This window comes from Podarcis pityusensis, assembly GCF_964106645.2.
Source record: "Podarcis pityusensis genome assembly, chromosome: 7".
In the NCBI taxonomy this organism is placed as follows: Eukaryota; Metazoa; Chordata; class Lepidosauria; order Squamata; family Lacertidae; genus Podarcis; species Podarcis pityusensis.
In genome coordinates this window covers 74,726,677-74,750,518 of record NC_138031.1, presented here as the reverse complement: position 1 = coordinate 74,750,518, position 23,842 = coordinate 74,726,677, and the positions used below count along the sequence as shown (strand labels likewise).

General features: G+C 43.0%; 1 protein-coding gene across 4 annotated transcripts in view; it reads right to left on the bottom strand.

Moving 5' to 3' along the window:
• Positions 1–23,842, bottom strand: part of CDH12 (cadherin 12) — a 721,954-nt gene that overhangs the window by 46,302 nt on the left and 651,810 nt on the right. For all 4 annotated transcript variants that reach the window (XM_081014754.1, XM_081014753.1, XM_081014756.1 and 1 more), the window contains 2 exons: positions 20,775–20,894; positions 12,180–12,347 (listed from right to left, as the gene is read on the bottom strand). In XM_081014754.1, the coding sequence (XP_080870880.1) occupies positions 12,180–12,347; positions 20,775–20,894 (288 nt within the window). The remainder of the gene's footprint in view (positions 1–12,179; positions 12,348–20,774; positions 20,895–23,842) is intronic.

Sequence of the window (23,842 nt, the reverse complement as noted above, 5' to 3'; positions counted from 1 at the left end):
TTTTTGTTTTTTTTTTTCCTTTCATAATTATTTTTAAAACACTTAACTTCAGATCTTTAATAAAGCTCCCCCCATTGTTCTTTCCAAATTGTAGTCCAGTTTCCTCTTGTTCCGCTGCTAAAACGTTCTAATTCAGAAGCTTAGTAAGTCTGCAGGGATTATTGTTATTCAGGAACAAAAACTTGCGTTCAGTCCCTTCCTTTCTTCAATAGAAAATTCCATTGTCTCCTTTAGCTGAACACCCTGTAGACAAAATATTATTTCCGTTTTGCAGCTTTCCCAGAAGATAACCAGTCCTGTAAAATTCCAATGGTGTTTTTCCACTTACGACCATCTTTGTAATGTCCCGAAACTCCTCTAGGGGGATGTTGTAACTTTGTTTTCTCTAGTCCAAAAGTCCAATTGTTATCCATGTTTTCGCCATTTTGTATCCGAGTTTTAAAAGTTGTAGCAAATTGTAACAAATTTAGCCCGCAAAGTTCTCATAATAAAATCCTCTCCGCTTTCCGACTTTGACAGCTACTTTGACAGCTGTCAAAATCTCAGACTCTTTTCACCAGGCTCTCTCTTCAATCACCCCGGTTCCCAGGGGGGGGGTTACGATTCTTCTCCCTCAATTCGTCCTCCAGCACAGTTCTTATGATTCCCCATCGTGGAATTCTTAGTTTTTATCAGCAATACAAATCTTTTTGGACCTTGGTTTCCCCGTCCTTGTCTTGGAAGGTTTACAATAGGGGGGGGGGACTGACTTCCTTTTTGGATCCCCCCCCGCTCGTGTCCAATTCAGAAAGAAATTCTTTTTTTCCTCCTTTTAAACCCAGTTTCCAAATTACTCACGGGTTGTTGTTAAAAAGTCCGAATTTTCAATGGAAGAAGTCAGCGCTCTCCGCCGGATGGCATGCGGCTGCGCTCGGCAGGGATAGCAGAGGACTCAAAGCACCACGCTTCTCCCCGGCACCCGATCCGTAGCCTTTAAAAAGGCTCCTTCACGAGTCGGGAGGGCGCTGGCGGTGCCAGCCGAGTCTCCATGTCCACGGCCCTCGTGGCCGTGGTTTTTAAGGGTCCCCGCACTCTTTTGCATGCTTTCATCCATAAGTCTATTTCTTCCCATTTCCAAACTGATCAGTGAGAGATTATGACATATTGGAGAGTCTGCACATTGACCACAGAATGTATACAATTCAGTCAAAACATGCCCATTCCCCAAGACCTGTTGAAGATGATGCATGTTTACTGGGAAATGTTCAAAATCCCTTCTTCAAGGGCAGATTACAGATAACAATGGTCTGTTGTTATGCACATTAACTGCTCAACTTGTAGTCCCCTTAACATATATGCACACATACAGGTGCACACACACAACTGCTTTGGCTAATTTTCTCTCTAAGGCAAACCTACCATGCCCAAAGCACTGTGGTTTGCACGTTACTGACAAACCCCTGATTTTTGCAAGCTCCGAGAGGCAAGAAAAACGGGAGGCTTGCCAACTTACTTGCGGACCCATCGTAGTGGACGTTTTGGAATGGAAGGAAACTATTTGCCCAGGGCTGCTCTAAGCTTTGCTGAACTGCAGTCATGCACTTTTGTTAAGGTTTCACTTTTGATGCATCAGCTAACAATGAGAACTGCGGAGAAGTTTTAGAAGGGAGCTGGGCATGTATTCACGCATGAGGTAAGTCGGAAGAATTTTGCTCCTTGGTTCTACCAAAGAATAGCAATGGGAACAGCATAATCTGCAAAGTTTGGATTTACGGCTGTGGTCACATAGGTAAGGGTCAATTCGAGAACATTGGAAAGGGCAAGCTGAATCCAAATGTCACACACGCTTGATTTACTTAAAGGAAACACATTGTAATTTACACATGCACAAATTGCCTTTTGCTTAGCCGAAGTTACCCAAATGGCAACAGTGACTGGGGGAAAATGTCAAATTTCATTAAGTTCACTGCTTTACTTTTTGCCTCTCCTGTGGATCATCTAATGTTTGTGTGGCAACAGATTTCTAATAGAGTAGGGAATTTATAACAACATCTGCAACGCAATCTGTGCACACAACTTGAAGGGTTTCCCCTCTTCACTAGCCTCAGTGTGGTACATCTGGGGTGATCAACGCACAAAGACTCATCATTTAGGGGCGAATGACCATGAGACAGACAAACAGCCTGATACGTGCTCAGTGGTGGAGAAAGGTGGGGCGGTGGGGGCGGCACACTCCGGGTGCCATCCCTGAAAGGGTGACAAAATCCCCCCTGGGCAGATTGCCGCCATGCTGATAGGGACGTTATGGGACACACGGCGCCCATAGGGATGCGATGGCATGGGGCCTCAGCCGCCCTACAGCTGGGGGGGGGGCGACAGCGGGTGGGATGGGCCGTCACGGGTGCCACACGCGTCGCGTCCCTAGGGGGAGCTGCATGCTCCGCGTCCCTATGGGCAGGGAGCCCCGCCCCGGGTGCTGAAGAGGCTTCCTCCGCCGCTGTACGTGCTACAATGTGGCTCATTCAAAAGTTGTATAAAACAAAGGGGTGGGGGAGTGTTAAATCAGAGAAACGGCAAGTGTCTGGTCTGATTCCTTCCTCAGGCCTTTTATTTTGCTGTGCTTATAGAATGTCAACACGACCAAGCTTATTCATTTGTAATAACAACGTATGAGTCAGGTTTTGCATTTTCGACCAGTGCTGACTTACATCTTATGTATGTTATTTCATACAGAACTCCACTGCTACAATTATGAATCACAGAATTGTAGAGTTGGAAGAGACCCCAATGGTCATATAGTCTAAACGCTCCCCCCCCCCCCCCCGCAAGGCAGGAATCTCAGCTAATGCATCCATGACAGATGGTTATCCAACCTCCGCTTAAAAACCTTCAAGGAAGGATAATCCACAACCTCTCGAGGGAGACTGTTCTACTGTCAAACAGCTCTTACTGTCAAAAAGTCCCCCCCCCGATGTTTAGTTGGAATCTCCTTTCTTGAAACTTGAAGTCATTGGTTCGAGTCCCACCCTTCTGAGCAGGAGAAAACAAACTTTCTCCCTCTTCCATGTGACTGCTCTTGAGATATTTGAATATGGCTATCATATCTCCTCTCAGTCTCCTCTTTTCCAGGCTAAACATAATCAGCTCCTTCAACTGTTCCTCCTAAGGTTTGGTTTCCAGACCCTTGATGATCTTGGTTGCCCTCTTCTGAACATGTTCCAGCCTGTCCGTATCCTTCTCAAATTGTGGTGCCCAAAATTGGACACAGTATTCCAGTTGTGGTCTGACCGAGATAGAATAGAGCAAGACTATTACTTCCCCTGGGACCCGGGTGGCACTGTGGGTTAAACCACTGAGCCTAGGGCTTGCTGATCAGGATGTCGGCGGTTTGAATCCCCGCGACAGGGTGAGCTCCCGTTGTTCGGTCCCTGCTCCCGCCAACCTAGCAGTTCGAAAGCACGTCAAAGTGCAAGTAGATAAATAGGTACCGCTCCGGCAGGAAGATAAACAGCGTTTCCGTGTGCTGCTCTGGTTCGCCAGAAGCAGCTTAGTCATGCTGGCCTCATGACCTGGAAGCTGTACGCTGGCTCCCCCGGCCAATAAAGTGAAATGAGCACTGCAACCCCAGAGTTGGTCACGACTGGACCTAAGGGTCAGGGGTCCCTTTACCTTTACCTTTATTACTTCCCTGGATCTGGACACTATACTTCTGTTCATGCAGCCTAGAAAACATTAGCTTTATTTTGCTGCTGCTGCAAACAAAAAGAGAATCATGCACAGTCCAACTACTGCTGAAAAGACAAATACACCTGCTACTGGTTAAACTGTGTCAGGTTCTAGGATAATGGTTTTCTGACTGGGAGCCCAAGAGTTCCTCAGTAGCTTACCAAGAGCTCCTCAATAAATAGAACAGCAACAGTAGACAAGCTTCTGTGAAGGACAACTTGTCCACCACTACCAATGATTGACAGATCTGTCCATTTTAGGTCCATAGGTGAAGAGTAGGAGTGGCAGTAGCTGTGTCATCATCCAAAAATGCTGGCAATCTGCCTGGCACAGGAGGGGACAGGCTGGGAACCAAGCAATGAAGGAAGAAGACGGGAGATGTGGACATGCTTGAACTGTGGGAGAGTAAAACATCTATCCCAAGGCACACCAAGACAGAGGCTGGCACTGTGTGTGTTATTGCTGACTTGCTCCTGTCTCTTGCCCTAACAGTGCCCTATCACCAGCCCCAAATCCAGTGTTTCTTTGGCTGAAAGTCAAGCAATATTATCTGGTGGAAGTTGATGCAAAAAGAGTTCCCTCAGGGAAGAAAGTTTGAAAACCATATCTGAACACAGTGTGCAAAAATGTTCTGGGCTTTCTATAGTGCATGTTCCACTTCACTGAGCTCCTTTAGTAAGAAGGGTTGCCTAGAAATTTAATAAATTAACAACAGCTGCAGCAGCAATGAAAGAAGAAACTGACTTTAATGTATGAGCAGATTCTTACATGAAGACCACCAAACTTTAAATGAGCTGTGCAAGAATAGGACTTTTTAAAAAAGCCTTTATGTTTTCGTGGACTTCTGAAAGGCAAAAGTCTGTGTATCTTTTTAATAATATCATAAACCATCCTGTTCTCCATTTATTTTCCTTTTATGCAAACAATTTCAAACCACTCATTTACATGACATGATATCAGGGCAAACCATAAAATCTTTATTGATTTGGAAATCATTTTTTCGGAAAAACCATTCTTTACCTGAATTGCTAGCTATTTCCAGTATAAAATAAAGGTGAATTATGGGTGTTCTATTATTTCCACCAAGAAAAGCTCTCCCTACTATGATTTGCTAGGTTAAGATGAACTATGATTTGCTAGAGTTAGAATGGGGGAAATGCAATTAATTAATGTTCATAGTGATTGTTTTCTTCTTTGTGATCTTTGTCTCTCAGTAGGATATTTACCTTTGTGTGTGTTAGTGGGTCTTTGAATCCAAATATTCCTATGACATATATTGCATTGCATAAAAGACATTATACAGCTAAATGCTTTCATTTTCTCTCTTTCAACACAAAGAAATAAGGTGGTGAAGAAGTTATGGAACAAAAATACTGCAAAACATGAATTAACTTCTTCACTTAATTTGCATGATTCCACAATGTATCATTTATCTCAGTTAATTATACATCTTCCGTTGTTTAAATGTGTAAGTAAATCTTTCTCCTCCTGAAGAGGATGAATTAAAACTGCTATAAATAAGCTGTAGCAGCTCTAGAGTTGATCACAGTACATTTTACAACAATGGGGTCTATTTTTTTCAGATCTAAAGAAATTTCCAACCCTTCTAATTGATCACAGAATGCCGCCTTATCCCAACTATCAAATGGTGGATTTATTTCTGACCTTGTCAGATTCAGCTGTGCAGAGATGGGGAACTTGTGGCCATCCAGTTGCTCCTGAACTAGAGCTCTCATCATCCCTGAACATTACCCATGCTAGCTGAGGCTTAGGGGAGCTGAAGTCTAATGATATCTGCAGAGCCACAGGTCCCCACCCCTGTGCTAATGCCTTGTTAGATGCCATATGTTTAAAAACAACAAGTGAAATAGATGAATGACTTGGCTAGTTCTCATTCCAAATCTAGAAGCATCTCTGGAAATTTTATTTTTATTTATTTTAATAGTTATTTGAATTGAATGAATTCATTTATTTATTCATCTGCAATTATATTTTAGGATCTAACTATGCAGATTTAATTCATATATTGCAACTATTCTGCAATATAAGAAACTTCTAACACAGGGGTCAGCAAGGTTTATCTTGCCTGGGCCAAATTGGCCCAGTGGAGATCCCTCCATGGGTCGGATCGCGCATGCGCAGATGCAATTTTTAGCACCGCAGAAGTGAGTCCCTGTGCTGCACCACACCGGTTTAGCGCAACGTGCGAGTGGGCAACTCAGTTCGAGGGCAGCTCCTGGGCCGGTCAAACGATGTCTGCGAGCCGATTCTGGCCCATGGGCCTTAGGTTGCGGACCCCTGTTCTAACAGTTTCAAGCTCCTAATGATGGAGGAGAGGGAATCTCAATACTTAACTATGCCTCCGTTAGGCTCCAAGTTCCATCCTGGGCATGCCAAAACAAGAGATGGCATAGAATTTCATCTGGTATACATTTTTAACTAAACTCACCTAACTCACATATCCCAGACTAGAGGAGGAATCCTATGTGTAAGAAGCTGGCATAAAGCAAGCTGGTACGCAAGAAGATGGCATAAAGTTATACCAGTTCCAATCAGCAGTGATGCTGTTGCCACCGCTCTGCATTAGCTTGGCAGAGGGAAAACGAACCTTTGAAAAAATGTTATGCACCAGGTTGCAAGTCACACAATGAAAGTGAATGGGCTTAAAGGTAAAAGTAAAGGGACCCCTGACCATTAGGTCCAGTCGTGGCCGACTCTGGGGTTGCGGCACTCATCTCGCTTTATTGGCCGAGGGAGCCGGCGTACAGCTTCCGAGTCATGAATGGGTTTAGGGTCCCTCTTAAGTTCCCGCTCTCTGGTGCTGCCATACCATGCCCCCAGAAGGCCACTTTTTTGGTACTTACACCCAGGATTGGCCCACTCATGAAGTGGGGTGAAGCAGCTGCCATGGGTGAATTATGCCCAAGAGGGTGGCAGGGAACCTCTGCCCTCCCATATGTTGTTGGACTCCATTCTCCCATTCTCTGGCCAGTGGTGGGGCATTGTAGGTGTTTGTAGTCCAGCAACATTTGGAGAGTTGCAGGCTCTCCATCACTGCTCTAAGCCCTAAGCCAAAGGGTACCTTCTCAGTATTTGGAGAGGGAGTAAGGTAGAGTCTACAGTGTCACCATCATGATTAAAGTGCAACAGGCTTTAGCATCCAAAATGGCTTATGATGTAGCTTCTTAAAAGGCTGCATCAACCTGTCTGATTATTAACATCATCTTCCGAGCCTTTCTCTGAGTTTCACTAACCATTAGAGGTAAGTTAGATGGAGATGATGCAGTATCTATTGATTGGTGGATTGATTTGGTTGAATTTCTTACTCTTTATCATAAGTTCCTGGGCTGGATTACAACAACATGAAGTACAGCATTGAAATCAGTTAAAAAAAACCATTCACAATCAGAAGAATAGGGTGAATCCTAATATATGTGTCTCTCAGATATCAAAGACCTGGATGAATAGGTGCATCTTCTGCCTATGGCAATGCTGTTCACCCCCATTTACTAATGAACACCTGGCCAAACGTAATTTGATTTGGTTATATAAGTTGACTCTGATGAGTTAATTTGTTTTGCAGATCCTATTTATCCACTCTTCTTCCTGGTATGCTAAGAAAACCTATATAATGTTAAAAAAACCAGAAGCCTTCTTATTAGGAATTACAGGTACCGAGATACCAAAGGACCAGAAAAGACTGTTAATGTACGTGACAACACCCGCATGGATGCTACTAGCCCAAAGATGAAAGGAAGAAACAACCCCAATTAGAGAAGAATGGCAAACCAAGTTGATGGACTATGCCAAAATGGCAAAATTAACAGAGAAGCTCAGAAATCAAGAAGACAAGAACTTTCAAAAATAATGGGGAAAGTTTGTGACTTACTTATGAGACCACTGCAAGCGGGTTAAAACATTGGCAGGATTTTAACCACACTTGTAAAGTAACAGAAAGTACGGATAATTTAGAAGGATAAAAATTTGGATAAATGTTGATATGCAGTTGTAGATATTATCAGGGAAGTGATGGGGGGAGTCAGGAGATTCAGAGTAATCTCAATATTCGGACTTTGGATTGTTGTTTGTAATTTATGTTATTTAAAAGCAAATTTAAAAATTATTTAAAAAGCAAAACCTATGTCATGAAGGTGGTAGGTCAGGCATAGGCAAACTCGGCCCACCAGATGTTTGGGGCCTACAACTCCCATCATCCCTAGCTAACAGGATCAGTGGTCAGGGATGATGGGAATTGTGGTCTCAAAACATCTGGAGGGCCGGGTTTGCCTATGCCTGTGGTAGAGGCACCTTTTGGGGCAGGGAATTCCACAGACAATGTCCTCTCCTAGACTGCCCCTCCCAAGTATCCAAGGGTGGCCCCCAATCTTAACATCCAAGGGATGTAAGGAAAGCTTTAGCACCCTGTCTTTCAAACTCCTTTCTCTAAGGTGGCTCACCACTTTGAAGATAATTGAAGATACGCCTTTTATATCTATTATTTTCTATGTTACACTGGATCTGGATCTGCTCCCCTGTTGGTTGTGATTCTTTATTGCTGATGTTGTTGTTTTAACTTACATAAGCCACAAGGGTGTGATAACCATAATAAAATAAAAATAAAATGAGAAAATGAATGGAATGATTTCATATGCAGCTATTTAAACTGCATAACAGCTGGATGCAAGGCAGAAATCACACAGGTGCTTTGAACGTAAGTGACTTCCTTGTGGGGGAGAAATGAACTGAATCACCACTTAATTGTAGCACATAGTGGCAATACTACAAGCTAATATAAACAGATTGATATTCCTTCCTTCCCTCACCCCTTATTATTCTAACCACCACCTCCTGTTATGACTCCTTCCCATGAGACATGCCAGAACAACTTAAAATATAACATATATAAAACAGTTAACATATATAAAAATAGTTAAAACAGTTGCATATATAAAAACTATTTATTATTTTCAATTAGATTATTTTCAATTAGTGCAACAAGCCTGATAAGTTTAGTCAGTCTTATAAAACTCTTTATAGCCTTCCTTGAAATTCCATGGAAGTTTCACTGACAGAGAAACCTTCATTTTCAATTCCACTGGAGGCGATATTCTGTGGCAACTCAACATTTCTCCTTTCCCCAGAGAGAAAGTTTTTAAACTAGAGCTCTCTCTGATGTGGTAAGATTTCATTTGTTTCATCTGGGCTCTCGGTTGTACAATTTGTTCCCCAGATGAATGAAATGGAAGCGGTACAACTTCCATGTGTGGGCTGTTGTTACATCAAAAATGAAACATGAGAACCAACTTTGCTTGACCAAAGACAGTGGGAGAAAAATCCTCAACTGCTGGAACTCTGAGGGTGAAATCTTAGGGAACGGGAACTTGGGAGAATCTCCATAGTATGAGGGAGGGGAAAGTGGAAGAAAAATTGAAATTGACTGGAGGGAGGAATGAATCTCATTCAGCTCCAAAACTGACTCGGTGGTGCAGCTGTTCAAACAAGCCCACCCCATAGGGGAGTGCACAGGAGGGCACGGTTTTGAACCATCGTATTTGCTTCTGATACCAGGTCCCTCCCCACTTCAGACAACTTTGGATATAACCAAGTTCACCTTGAGTCTAAAGCAGAACCTTGCTTTAGAAATTCAGTGCAAATACACAAGGTTGTTGTCAATGTCAGAAATACTCCTGGTAGACCCATTGAAATTAACAGAAATGATTACCCTATGTCCATTCATTTAAATGCTTCTGCTCCGAGTGCAATTTACTTGGGTTACAACACACAACTTTTGCTTTAGGGAGTGAAAATAATAATGGATTTGCCTTGCACCTCTAATTTCACAACAGGCCAAAAGCCAGAAGCTACACAAAACACACCCCTTCATATCTCTCTCTCTCTCTCTCACACACACACACACACACACTCACGACAGTGCTGCTCTACCCCAGGAAAGTTTGGGGAAAGAAAAGAAGGAAGTCACAGTGAGATTGTAGGAACCTACAGGAGATGGGATGCCCAGTATTCAGACCTGAAGATGCTCCTAAAGATGTCATCACTGATGATGTCATACACTGGCCTAGATCTAAGAATGGCTCAAGCTCATGTTCCAAACTGCTGAAGTGACAAGCATTGTTCCCTTTGAACACCAACTTGCTTTTCAGCAGAGGGGGCCACCACAAAGGAAAACAGTCAGAAATTCAGAATGATTTGGACCAATCTCTTAACTGGCCCTACAAGAAAATACCTGAAGAAACCAGAGATGAGATTAATTTGGAATCTACTGAGAAAAGCAAGCAATAAATTATATTCATGCCCCTTTCAGTATGAAAAATAGATGACATATTAGAGAATATAAAGCCCCCAGCCCAGTAAGTCCTGGTGTAGGCAAAATCTGCCTCTGTGTGCAGTGCTATTCTAGTTCAGCTGCAGCTGTAGCAGTTTCTTATGTGGGATCAATTTTATGGGTGAAAACACCTAAAGTTACCCTACTTCCCACTAAAGTGTCTCTTCTGATTAAACCCTCCACAGTTCAGCAAAGCATTCCATGACATGATTGCCGTAGCTCATGCAAATTTTCTCGTTCAATATTACTTCCTTGCCCCAATCTGCATCTCACAATTTCTCTCTCGCGTACTCTCCTCTATTCCCACAAAGGCTGACAGCTATTATTTGGCTTTTGTGACATTCTATGCGATAGAGGTGAAAGGTTTTCAACTTGAGCTGCGTGCGGAAGGGGAGTCGGGGTAGAAGTGTTGGTTTTTCCGAGGGCAAATGCATTGCCAAGGAGGAAACCGCTCTATATTCACGGCCACAGAGCTACAAGATTAGTTCCCTGGAAGTGTGAAGAAAGAACCCCATGACATCTCTGCTGAACAAAATAAAAATAAAATAGAGAACGAGTGTTTGACATGTGTGTTTGCTAGCACTCTTTTCCCTTTGCACTTGGAAATGCCCGAGTCTATTAAGCCACAGCATCTATTACAAAGCAATATTCAGGGCCTGCTTTAAGCAATAGCAGGATCAGTCAAAAGCACTGCTGGAGAGAAGACTATATGAAACCAGGCATCTGGGAAAATGCAGACCTCTGCCTGAATTCTTTGGAGAGGTCAGGTGTTGCACATAACAGTTTGAAAATCAGGTGCTTTGCGGAGAAGAGGGGTAATGGTTGGAAATGTGTTTGTGTGTGGAGGGGGAGGGGGAGAGAGAGATACACCCAGAAAATGTTGACTACTTTGGTGTTTCAGAAATATAAGGTGATTCATAATGAAGCATACAGTTTCCAGATGCTGTAAAACAGTAACAGGGAATGACACAGACCACAACTGTGAACTGTGAGGTAGATGTACTCATAAAGTTTGTTTTCCACTACTGAGGGAAGTGACGTAGGTGATAGCGTGCGTGTCACGTAACTAGTCAGGCAAAATGGCTGCGTCTGCAGTGGAGAAGGCATGTTGTGTTCTTGAACTGAGCAGAACGGAATCTGTAACTGTTGTGCAACGGCATTTTTTATTGCGATTCGGAAAACAACCTCCAAGCAGAAAATGTATTTGTGACTGTTTGTAAAAAAACTTTAAACATTCCCCTACAATTCTGTTACAGGTAACATAAGATATATTACATTCTTCTTTTTTTATAGTGCATTGAAACTGTATACTTCATTATGAATCACCGTAAAGGTAAAGGGACCGCTGACTTTTAGGTCCAGTCACGGATGACTCTGGGGTTGCGGCGCTCATCTCGTTTTACTGGCCGAGGGAGCCGGCCTACAGCTTCTGGGTCATGTGGCCAGCATGACTAAGCCGCTTCTGGCAAACTACAGCAGTGCACGGAAATGCTGCTTACCTTCCCACCGGAGCAGTACCTGTTTATCAACTTGCACTTTGATGTGCTTTCGAACTGCTAGGTTGGTAGGAGCAGGGACTGAGCAACGGGAGCTCACCCCATCATGGGGATTCGAACCACTGACCTTCTGATCAGCAGGCCCTAGGCTCTGTCCTTTAACCCACAGCTCCACCTGCATCCCTATGAATCACCCTGTATGTGCCTAATTATAAGCAGATTTAAGGAATATCCAGTAAGCATTTCAGAGCCAGTCTAGAAACAGTTTCACTCACCACAGATCTGAGATTAGCTTCCTTCCCCAGATGTTTCATTTAACAAGAGTTGTACAACCTGGTACCTTCTGAATAGTTTGGGCTCCCATCAGCTCTGGCCGGTGTGGTCAATGGTCAAGTGATGGCCTTGACTCATACAATGTTGCAACAGATAATGCATTAGGGCAGGGGCAAGGGGGCTACAATGTCTAGACCAGCTCTCCACTAGCAAAAGTTTGTCTTAATGTCATGCTATAAATTGACCCATGTGGAACCATGCTCCCATGCTCCCATAGCACAAGTCATTTCGAAAATTCATCAGAGTGATATAGTAAACAACCATTTTCATCTAGAATGTTACTCATAGGTGATAGAACTTACTCTTGGGAAATCTGGGCGGATTGTCATTGACATCTGTGAGAGTGATGTTCACCGTAGTAGTTCCAGCCAATCCTCCAAGCTGGCCTCCCATGTCCTTGGCCTGAATGAGAACCTGATATTGCTCTTTGACTTCTCTGTCCATGTTTGGCAAGGCTGTTCGTATGACACCTTTTAAAAGAAACAAAATGAAGTTTCTCTGTGAGGTAGCAGAACATTTACGAGACAGAATACTGTACCCACAGCATCAAATTCATAGCATTGTTTGGCACTGAACAGTGTCCACAGAAAATGAACATTAATTGGATGCATACCACTCTTATGCTAGTAGACTATAAAATAGGAGCTTTAAAAAAACTATTTAAATTGGGGGGGCACACCATTGGGTGTTATTTGTTTGGCAATAATCAGAAGTACTTTTTGAAGGAGGGTAGATAGATTTATTATGGTCGGACACCCGCTTATAAAACACACTTGTGGGTATAATCCCAGAAGGAAAACAAACATTTAAAGCAATGTACAACAATAAATGTAAAATTTATAAATGCAATAAGCGTATAGACACTTAAAACTTTAAGATAAGCTACTGCAGAGAGATGACCCAGAGTCACCCATGGAACCAAATTTGGGGATGTTCTTAATGAACTAGTTTGGGTCGGGGGATGGTCTGCGCCTACAGATCTGTACACAGAATCTGGTGACCATCCGGGTCGTCTTATGATCTTTGCTTAACAGGAAAAGGTCAAATTTTTGCTTTTCCAGGAGATCAGCGAGCCTCACTAGCAGGAGGATCAGTGGTCTCACTATGTGTGTCTTCATAAAAGGGACATCTAAAGAACAAGTGCTCTGGGCTTCCTATCTCCCCCAATGAACAGGCGCAAAGTCTCTGAGCATAAGGGACTTTTTTAAAGGATCCTTCCAGGACCAGCGAAGGCAGAGCCGAGCTTCTGGCGAGTGTAAAAGCCCTTCTTGCATTTTTGGATACGGGAAAGAAGAGATATGCTGCTGGTACGGCTATATATCTCTCAATTTCTCCAATTTTGAGGGAGGGTATATAGGAAAGGTAGGGAACCTATGCAAAACATGGCTCCTCAGCACTCCCCATACATGACACCAAGTATGGGGCAAGTAAGAGGGGTTCAAAGGGACAAGTGGAAGCTGAAAGTGGGCTCCTGAATGTTCCTTTTGCTGCAGCATAGCGCACTGTCAACCACACATCAGCTGATGCATGGTAGCAGCATGTCTTCCTGAAAGAGGAGAAAGCAGTTTCCTCTCCTACTCCATTTGTCTGCTCAACAAAATCTCTTTGCCCCTTTCCACAAAAAATTGAGCTCCGCCTACAACTAAGTTAGCCTGGAAAGATAATGCCTGGTGAATTCATTCAATACATACACCAAACCAGTGTTTCCCAAACTTGGGGGTCTCCAGCTGTTTCTGGACTACAACTCCCATCATCCCTAGCTAGCAGGACCAGTGGTCAGGGTGATGGGAATTGTAGTCCAAAAACAGCAGGAGGCCCAAGTTTGGGAAACAGTGCACTAAACAAAAGCAAAATAAATAAATAAAACACCTGATCTTCATTATTAGGTGCCAGACAAAAATGTTTCTTATTAAACAGGCCTTTGATTGATCCTATGTCCTTTTTAAAATGTGGCTCTTTTTTGGGGGGGGGGGTGTTATTGGGATGTTGTTTTTATTTTTATTATATTTATTGTGTTTTTTTTATGCTGATCTTTTATGTGAACCGCCTTGAGACCTCCAGGTATAGGGTGGTATATGAATTCAATTAATAATAATAATAATTAGCTTTCAGAACAGGGGATGTCTCTGTTAAGGAGCAACTACCTGTATAAATCCCAGGTGCACCAGTAGTAGCCTCTGTTTCAGCATAGGCAGCTAAGACTGATGAGCCCCCATCCAGACTTTATTATATGCCATACCCCCAATAATGGATGAGAGACTTCTGCCTTCATCATTCCAGCTTGACAAAACCCCTCTCAACAGCCCCAAATGACAGGACGCCCCAGAGATTTCTGAATCCGTTTCATTTGCACTGGAAGAGACACCTGCCAGGTGTGAAGTTGCATCTTTCGTGATGCTTTGGATCTGAGCAGAATTGTTTCCTGTGGAGAGTTGCAGAAGCTGCCGAGTCAGTGACTTGTTGGAGGCTGGTACTGGCAAGGGTACATGCTTTGCTGGGTGGCACAGAGTGAGGGAGAAGCTCTTTCGGATCATAGTATGGGGGCTACAGCCCAAAATTTAATAAATAATCAGCCTTCTCAAACATATGAAGAAACAAAGGAAAATATTCTGAACTTGCCTGATCTAGTGATCTAGTATGGCACCGTGACTATATTTATTCTTGCACTGTATCAAAAATATCATCAAGTAGTTTTAAATCTAGCCAAAGTCTCCCTAATGAGCAATTGTCTGTCATCTCACTACAGATGTACTCAATCAAGCAATGATTTTTCCCCCTGGGTTGATGTCCAAAGGCTTGTTCCAATTTTTATTATGTAATAGAACTCGGTCTTCAGCTTTTTGTTTTGTTTTTGTTTTAAATCAATGATAATAATAGTCATGTCTGAAAGAGCTCGTGAGCAATATTCTCTTCCTTCTCTCATTTTTTTTTTTGCAAATTAAAAGTCTTAGTTAAAATGAGAAACAGTCTTTCAAAAGCAGGTGTTCATGAGCTGTGCCATAAGCACTTAACCAGAGCAAATAATTATGTGCAGCTTACTCCCAAGAAAAAGAGAAAATATTTCATTATTTGCCTGCACCTTGCCAAACGACATAAGGGATCTATACCATGGCTCTGTCTATAGAACTTGCATTTTCTTGACTGCAGTAAAAATCTGATCTGTGACATAAAAAAACACAGACTCATAGGCAGGAAATGGAGAACTAGGGATGATGGTATTTTGTACAAAAAAAAAGGCCAAATATTTGGACAGGGGAAGCAAAATATTTAGTTCTAATCCATTTGCAATGAAAAAAATCTTATCATGTAGCCCAGGTATGGCCAAACTTGCCCCCCCCCCATGTTTTGGGACTACAACTCCCATCATTCCTAGCTAACAGGACCAGTGGTCAGGGATGGTGGAACCTGTAGTCCCAAAACATCTGGAGGGCCAAGTTTGGCCATGCCTGATATAGCCCTAGACATATCACTCAACATTTACTCAGAGTAGACCCATTGCATTTAACAACCATGACTAATGTAGGGCCATTAATTCCAATTAGTCTACTCTGAGTATGAGTTAGTGGAATACAAACCATACTGCTGATCATCTGTACACGCAAAAATAATTAAATCTAATTGCTCTGATCCATGCGATCATGAAGAGTCGGACACGACTAAACGACTAAACAACAACAAATCACTATGAAGGCATGAGTGGCATTATTGTATGTGATCTGACTGCCTCTATCAGGCCTTTTAGAGGTCAGGAATCACAATGCAGTTGTTGTTGTTTAGTCGTTTAGTCTTGTCCGACTCTTCGTGACCCCATGGACCAGAGCACGCCAGGCACTTCTGTCTTCCACTGCCTCCCGCAGTTTGGTCAGACTCATGTTTGTAGCTTCGAGAACACTGTCCAACCATCTCATCCTCTGTCGTCTCCTTCTCCTTGTGCCCTCCATCTTTCCCAAGGGAGTCTTCTCTTCTCATGAGGTGGCCAAAGTATTGGAGCCTCAGCTTCACGATCTGTCCTTCCAGTGAGCACTCAGGGCTGATTTCCTTAAGAATGGATATGTTTGATCTTCTTGTAGTCCATGGGACTCTCAAGAGTCTCCTCCAGCACCATAATTCAAAAACATCAGTTCTTCAGCGATCAGCCTTTTTTATGGTCCAGCTCTCACTTCCATACATCACTACTGGGAAAACCATGGCTTTAACTATACGGACCTTTGTTGGCAAGGTGATGTCTCTGCTTTTTAAGATGCTGTCTAGGTTTCCCATCGCCTTTCTCCCAAGGAGCAGGCATCTTTTAATTTCGTGACTGCTGTCACCATCTGCAGTGATCATGGAGCCCAAGAAAGTAAAATCTCTCCCTGCCTAAATTTCTTCCCCTTCTATTTGCCAGGAGGTGATGGGCCCAGTGGCCATGATCTTTGTTTTTTGGATGTTGAGCTTCAGCCCATATTTTGTGCTCTCCTCTTTCACCCTCATTAAAAGGTTCTTTAATTCCTCCTCACTTTCTGCCATCAAGGTTGTGTCATCTGCATATCTGAGGTTGTTGATATTTCTTCCGGCAATCTTAATTCCGGCTTGGGATTCATCCAGCCCAGCCTTTCGCATGATGAATTCTGCATATAAGTTAAATAACCAGGGAGACAATATACAGCCTTGCCGTACTCCTTTCCCAATTTTGAACCAATCAGCTGTTCCATATCCAGTTCTAACTGTAGCTTCTTGTCCCACATAGAGATTTCTCAGGAGACAGATGAGGTGATCAGGCACTCCCATTTCTTTAAGAACTTGCCATAGTTTGCTGTGGTCGACACAGTCAAAGGCTTTTGCATAGTCAATGAAGCAGAAGTAGATGTCTTTCTGGAACTCTCTAGCTTTCTCCATAACCCAGCGCATGTTTGCAATTTGGTCTCTGGTTCCTCTGCCCCTTCGAAATCCAGCTTGCACTTCTGGGAGTTCTCGGTCCACATACTGCTTAAGCCTGCCTTGTAGAATTTTAAGCATAAACTTGCTAGCGTGTGAAATGAGTGCAATTGTGCGGTAGCTGGAGCATTCTTTGGCACTGCCCTTCTTTGGGATTGGGATGTAGACTGATCTTCTCCAATCCTCTGGCCACTGCTGAGTTTTCCAAATTTGCTGGCATATTGAGTGTAGCACCTATTTGCAAATGTTATCATCGAGGGATCCCTGTTTCCATTATATGCACATGGCCAGCTTCTTGGAACTATCTATGTATAAAATCATGATTCTTCAAAAGCAGGTGGTGGAATCTGAAGCTGCACCCCAATACTACAAAGTGTGAATGTTTTAAAGGACCAACTCTTTAGAGAAAGGGTGAGTATTTCTCCTTTCTGTGGCCTCCCACCTGCTGTCCCCCTGGATTCTTGGGCAAGCACAGAAGAACGGAGAAGTACCTGACTTGTATTGGGAATACAGGGGAAAGCCACCCATGAGATTTTGGATTCCAGCTAGGGTTCTGCAGGCTTATGGCCAGTAAAAACCTCTCCTTCCATAGCAGGAACCTGCTCAAGTTCCTTAGCAGCTCTGGGCTCAACCAGTTCATTTAGCTCTGTCTGTGAGCTTGAGGCAGAGGAGAAGCTTATATAAAGAACAGGAAAGGAAAGTGATCAGTCCAAGTGGGGAGCAGTAGAGAAAGACAAATCACTGGTAAAGCTGCCTAGACCCCCAGAAGGATAATGGCTTTCAGATAGGGCTATTGTGGTTTAAGGAGAAGTGGATTGAACAAGCTCCCATGCTTTGAGACCACCCATATCCAATGACCATGGCATTTTTTCCCCCAGTGTGAAAATCCCCAGTTTCTGAGTGAAAATAATTAATGAAGGTGGCACTGAGAACAAAAGCAGAAAGAAGCGGAGCAGGGGATCCTGGGGAAATCTTTGTTGTCATCATTCATCTCATCCAGAAACTTTATATAACACACGTATAGCCTGGATTTTAACATCTCTGTATTGTCAGCGAGATCTAATTAAAAGAAGAACATTAAAGGAAGCGATTTTTATCCCCTAGAGCCCGAGGAAGGGGGGGGGAACACACACATCCTCATCCTAATTTAAAAAGTAAACTCTCTGATTCACACTTGCGATATCATCTTTTGTTAAAACAGGGTATATTTGACAGAGGACGTGACCTCTACAGTGCCTGCACTGACAGCGTTATGCTGTTTCCACCTCCAGTCATTGATTAGCCAGGAAGGCAGGGTCTTTAACACTCCATCTGACATTCAAGGAGAGGTTTGCAGGGAAAAGAAATTCCATTTGCAGAAAGGGGGCAGACAGGCAAGCGCTTTCTTACGTTGCATTCAAGGCACACAATTGGCAGAATTTAGTGCAGAGCATTTTGGTTAAGTCATTGAATTATTAAATACAGAAGCAGGAGTGACATTTCGGAACACAGGGCAAGATATGCAATTAACTGTCATCCTGTCCCAGGAGCATTTCTGGGTCCCTCTACCAGCACATCTAATGGACTCTGAACAACAGCCTGACATTATTGCTTGTCTCCCATCCTCCAGGCCAGACAAATGCCAAAAGCAAGCAGCTGGGGAAAGGCAGGTTTGCCACTGAACACCAATGTTCATTAAAAGCCTGGTTTATTCCAGATTAATAAACATTTCCTGTAGCATCCAAGCAGTACTGCACACATGCTCAGAAGATCCTAGCTAAAAATCATGTGCAGAATATAGCCTACTGGAAATTTGGCTCAGGGTAAGATTAAACCAAATTAATGGGGGGGGGGATATCACCATGCATTGAGCTTTCATATTATATTAAACCTTTTGTCTGTTTGGATAGCGCAGTAAACTACGCTTTATCATGATAGGAATGAGCCTGAAGTTCATGCATTCTCCTTTCCATCTCCCATTCCAGTTCTGCCATGAAGATGAACTCAGAAGCCTTTGCTTGTGCTTTTGTTTGACCACAGTTTACCATTATATTCAAACCCTACACTGTGCTTAATCTTAACTATGGTTTGTTGAAAGAAGTCAGCTACATAACCGCATACCCTCCAATATTTGTCCGAGGAAATAGGGACATCCTATTCTATAAGAATAATATTTATACTCCACCCATCTGACTGGGTTGTCACAGCTGCTCTGCCAGACTTCCAACATATTTAAAAATGAAACATTAAAGAGTTTCCCTATACAGGGCTGCCTGTAATGAGACATTAAAGAGTTTCCCTATACAGGGCTGCCTTCAGATGGCTCAAGGGTCGGATAACTCCAGACTCTCAAAATTCCTCCAATGAAAATAGGGATATCCTAAGGAAAAGCAGGACATTCTGGGATCAAATCAGAAACTGGAATGGCTTCTGTAAATCTGGGACTGTCCCTGGAAAATAGGGACACTTGGAGGGTCTGTATCCCACAATCTAAAGTGGCTGGTTTCAAACAACCCATGCTTAAAGTAACCACAGTGTGTTGAATTGGCATAACACAACCAACTGTGGTTAATCAAAATCAGAAATTAAAGCTTCCAAATGCCTCCTCCTGGCCATGCTGAAGGTGAGCGGTGGGGTGGTGGCACAGAAGCCTGAGGCTTGCCATTGTTCATTTGCATCACAGTAAACATTTGTTTAATATGTTGACTCAATGTAGCATTTGGAGTTGGTCTGCTATATAAGCCATGGTAGAATTCCGAGGCGCATCTCTTTGAGAAGTGAAATTCAAATTGATGATGCTTAAATGTTCCATCAGAAGGGGTGGTGGTGGGGATTTGTACACAAAAACCTAGCATGTCAGTGTGCTCACCCTCTTCCCTGACATTCTAGTTTTCTATGTCAATGGCCTTTTTATTCAGGGAAACATTTAAACTTATGATTCCAGCCCCCATCAGCTGGAAATGATACAATTCAGCAAGCTGTGCACCAATTCTGAAAACAGCTGTTATTTTCAATCAGGGGGCATGGTAATTGTGTTTATTATGTAGCAATCACTATATTTGGGGTGTGGGGAAGACATTCACAGGGAAGAAGCAGCACACAGGAGTTCTCCCACCTAACTTGCAATGAAGTTGCTTAGGATTGCAACCGGAGTCACTGACATCTATAACAAATAGCTGTCAGCTGTTATCTGGTATAAAGCAACCTTCTGCAGTAAGTTAAGTGTTGTAAACGATAGGCTGAATTGGTACAATAACTTAGCAGTGGCTGGAAATCAGAATTGTATGGGTTCCAATCTATCTGTGAAGTTATTTTTGTGAGGTGGCACAGATGTGGCAATTTCAAACATGGTGACTGCACCCATTTTTTTCGAACCTTTGTGGGCAGCACTGGAAGAATTGTTTATTTGTAAATTCTAATGGAAAGGGACCCAGTCCGCAATGCTTGGACTAATGAATGGCTCAGAATGCAGTCATCCTCCAGATCTCATGTGCTGAATTTTGCAGTGCAGTTCTTGGCACAGAAAAGTGTCCAAAGACATAAAAAATAAAAATCTTTAGATATGCATATTTCTGTAAGAAAATACATCCAGAAATGTATTTTTGAATATGCATTTATATGTGTGTTTTCCTTTTTGTGTTATTCGCTCAGGATAATGCCAAAAAACAGCGAACAGCCTTATGAATCAACACATGGGAAACTGGCATGGACTGTGAAGTGGCTGATCCATCCATCCCTTACCATAATCACCTGGAAGCTGTTTTACAAAATTTCCCATATGGAACACTGCCTGTTCATTTCTTTGATAGACCTTTATTTTGATTCAGCAGAGCAATCCTTATATTTGTTGAATTCTGAAAAGGCAATGCTACTTACCTTGTGCTAAGGGATCCACAAACAATAATACTGTCACCTTTTCTTCCACTGTCCAGGTGGGCATCTAATCAGTTTGATATTTGAAAGTGGGAAGCAATACAATTCTCCCTGGCAAATATGTTCATTACCTGTCTTGGGATCAATGGAGAAATATGGCTGTCCCTGAAGGATGCTGTAAACCACTCTGGCACTGTTTCCATAGGTCGGGTCATCAGCATCGGTTGCTTTGACCTGTAGCACATATGCCCCTAAGAAAAGGTGAAAAGAGGGAGAGAGAAAATTGTTCCATTTAGTACCGTATTGGCCTGAATATAAGCCACCTCCGAATATAAGCCGCACCTTTAAAATTGAAGGGGGGGGGAGAGAAAAAAGACAATACCCAAATATAAGCAGCTCCCTTAAAACTCTGCAGGCACTCACACCCGTTCCGTTTTACCGTATGTCTGTTTCAGCAGCCATATCATAAAAGTCAATTTTTGTAAGGTCGTGAATTTAAGCAGCACTTTAACTTTTCACAGTCAGAATTTAGAAAAAAAGGTGCGGCTTATATTCAGGCCAATGTGGTAATATAGTTTCACTCCTGTGGATCTAGTTTTCTGGATGAAGTAATATTCAAGGTGTACACTCAAGGTATACTTAAAACAAGCTTAAATACAAATGGGTCAGAGCAGATCAATGAGCACAAGAAGAACCCTGTTGGATCAGACTGAAGACCCATTTAGTACAGCATCCCTTTCTCACATTGTCCAACCAGATGGTGTGGAAAGCCTGCAGGCAGGACCGACATGCAAACAGCACTCTCCCAGTGAGGCACATCTCCTCTGATCATGGAGGCAGCACATGAGCAATAGACATCAATATCTTATCCTCTGTTTGTGTTTCCCTCATTTCCTTTGTAAAAGCTGCAGAATGTCTGGCTAACTGATAGGTGCTGGGAATGCAAAATATTTGAGCCAACAACTGTGTTCTCTTAGGGTTAAATGTCAAAACTTACATGCTGGCAGTGGGTGGGGCAGGAATGAAAGGTGAGTGGCGCACCTCTTTTGTCTCTCTGCAAATCCCGCCCCTCCATGGTGTTTCCCATCTTACCACTTGAATGAAAGAAGACCAAGGTAGCCCTAGCACAGGCATAGGCAAACTCCGGCCCTCTAGATGAAGAAGAAGAAGAAGAGTTTGGATTTGATATCCCGCTTTATCACTACCCGAAGGAGTCTCAAAGCGGCTAACATTCTCCTTTCCCTTCCTCCCCCACAACAAACACTCTGTGAGGTGAGTGGGGCTGAGAGACTTCAAAGAAGTGTGACTGGCCCAAGGTCACCCAGCAGCTGCATGTGGAGGAGAGGAGACGCGAACCCGGTTCCCCAGATTATGAATCTACCGCTCTTAACCACTACACCACACTGGCTCTGCGACAGATGCATCATGTTCTGTTGAGCAAGGACATTCTTTATTTGGGGCATTTTTTGGTTTCTGCAAAATCGCTGTCTGTCACTGTTTCATCCTACTGTCGCCATTTAGGGATGTTTGGTTAACATTTTGTTAGCATGAGTTGATGGACCCGTCATTGTTCAAGTTCCAGCTCCTTCCCCAAGGTCTCTAGAAGTTAAATCTCTGAGTGGCAGGAGGGTGGGCTCTGTTGTCTCTAGTGCCTATACATTTGAATGTGTGTAGATGGACACTGACACCATGTAGTAGTGCACACCATGTCATGTCATTTGCTGCAGCTGCTGGGTATGTTTCAAATTGTTTACCTATTGTAGGGCAATTGTGTTCTCCTAGTCCAGGCATCCCCAAACTCGGCCCTCCAGCTGCTTTGGGACTACAGTTCCCATCATCCCTGACCACTGGTCCTAAAATGGAATCACTTGAAAATGAGAATTCCCTTCAGGGCAGACAAGGATACAGTGAAACGGCAGGATATCCAGGCATTGCATTATTTTCCTGCAGGGTCTGGAGTTTGCCTATACCTGCCCTAGGGCCACAAATTGTTCCACTGGCTTAAGGGCTTGGTGTTGTGTAGGTAGAGGCAGTTAAGGGCTGCTCCTGAGATTGACCAAGCCCACCTTCCTCTAAGGCTCACTAATCTTGCCACGCTACAACTTCCTACAATATACACCTTCAACCTTTCAACTGGGTATGTGTAGATACTCTGGAGGAGACATCTATTGACAAGTGAATACATTTTCCCAATTGCATTTGGCCAAGCCAAGGTTGGCGTGACAGAAAGGAACTGACTCAGAGTGGTCTATTCAGAACATCATAGAGTTAAAAGGTGGGGGAATATCCCATTCTATACATATTTAAGGAACTTAAGGTGGAATGCAACAAGTGGCATTCATGTTCTGTAATGCACATGTACATTTCTGATATTCACTAGCTGTGCCAGAGTATAAAATCTGGCCATTCTGCATTAGCTTTCCTCTTAAAACTGCAGGGTGGTGTTCTTATTATTCATATGGCTGCTCTAAAAATGTAACACTTGCAATGGTAATATTGCCAAATATAGCAGGCTGTCACCCAAAAAAAGAACAGCCTGTCCTTATTTCTGTATTCCAGCAAAATCAATCAACATCCATCCACCTTGTTGCCTTGCCCTCAACTTCTGTGCTTTTTTTTTCCCTTGAAAGAACTGCAAAGGAGATTTAAGGATTCAGTATATTGCAATTCAGATCAGGAAGGCCTTAGATGCAGACTGCATTTTCCTGACCTGTCATTGGCAAAGCCTTATGACCGTGAAAGTATATGGAGCATCTGTAAAGAGAGATGCTGACATTGCCTGTCTTTTAGGGGAGGGGGAAATTACCAATTATGTGCTGTAAAGATAAACTCCTGAAGTTGATTCCTCCATAAGTAATATGAGAAAGAAATATTTGACTTAGAGAAGAGCTTTTTTCTAACTTGCTACATTTGTGTCTGGGCTGCTCCTGATAACAGAATGAGCTTGCTGGCTCCATCAATATCTCAGCTGTTAGAAAGAGCATTCCCATCTCCTGCTATACATTCCTGAAAATGTATAAATCTTCTCTTTTCCAACTGTCTGAAGTAACATTCTTCACATATACAGTCCAACATATACAGTCCAAGATGTGTTATAAATAATAGCAAGTCAGGATTTTATACATGTCCTCTGCATGTTAGAGAGGGATATATACAAAATGGGAAGAAAATGTATTCGTATTTTGTGCAGGCCCATATC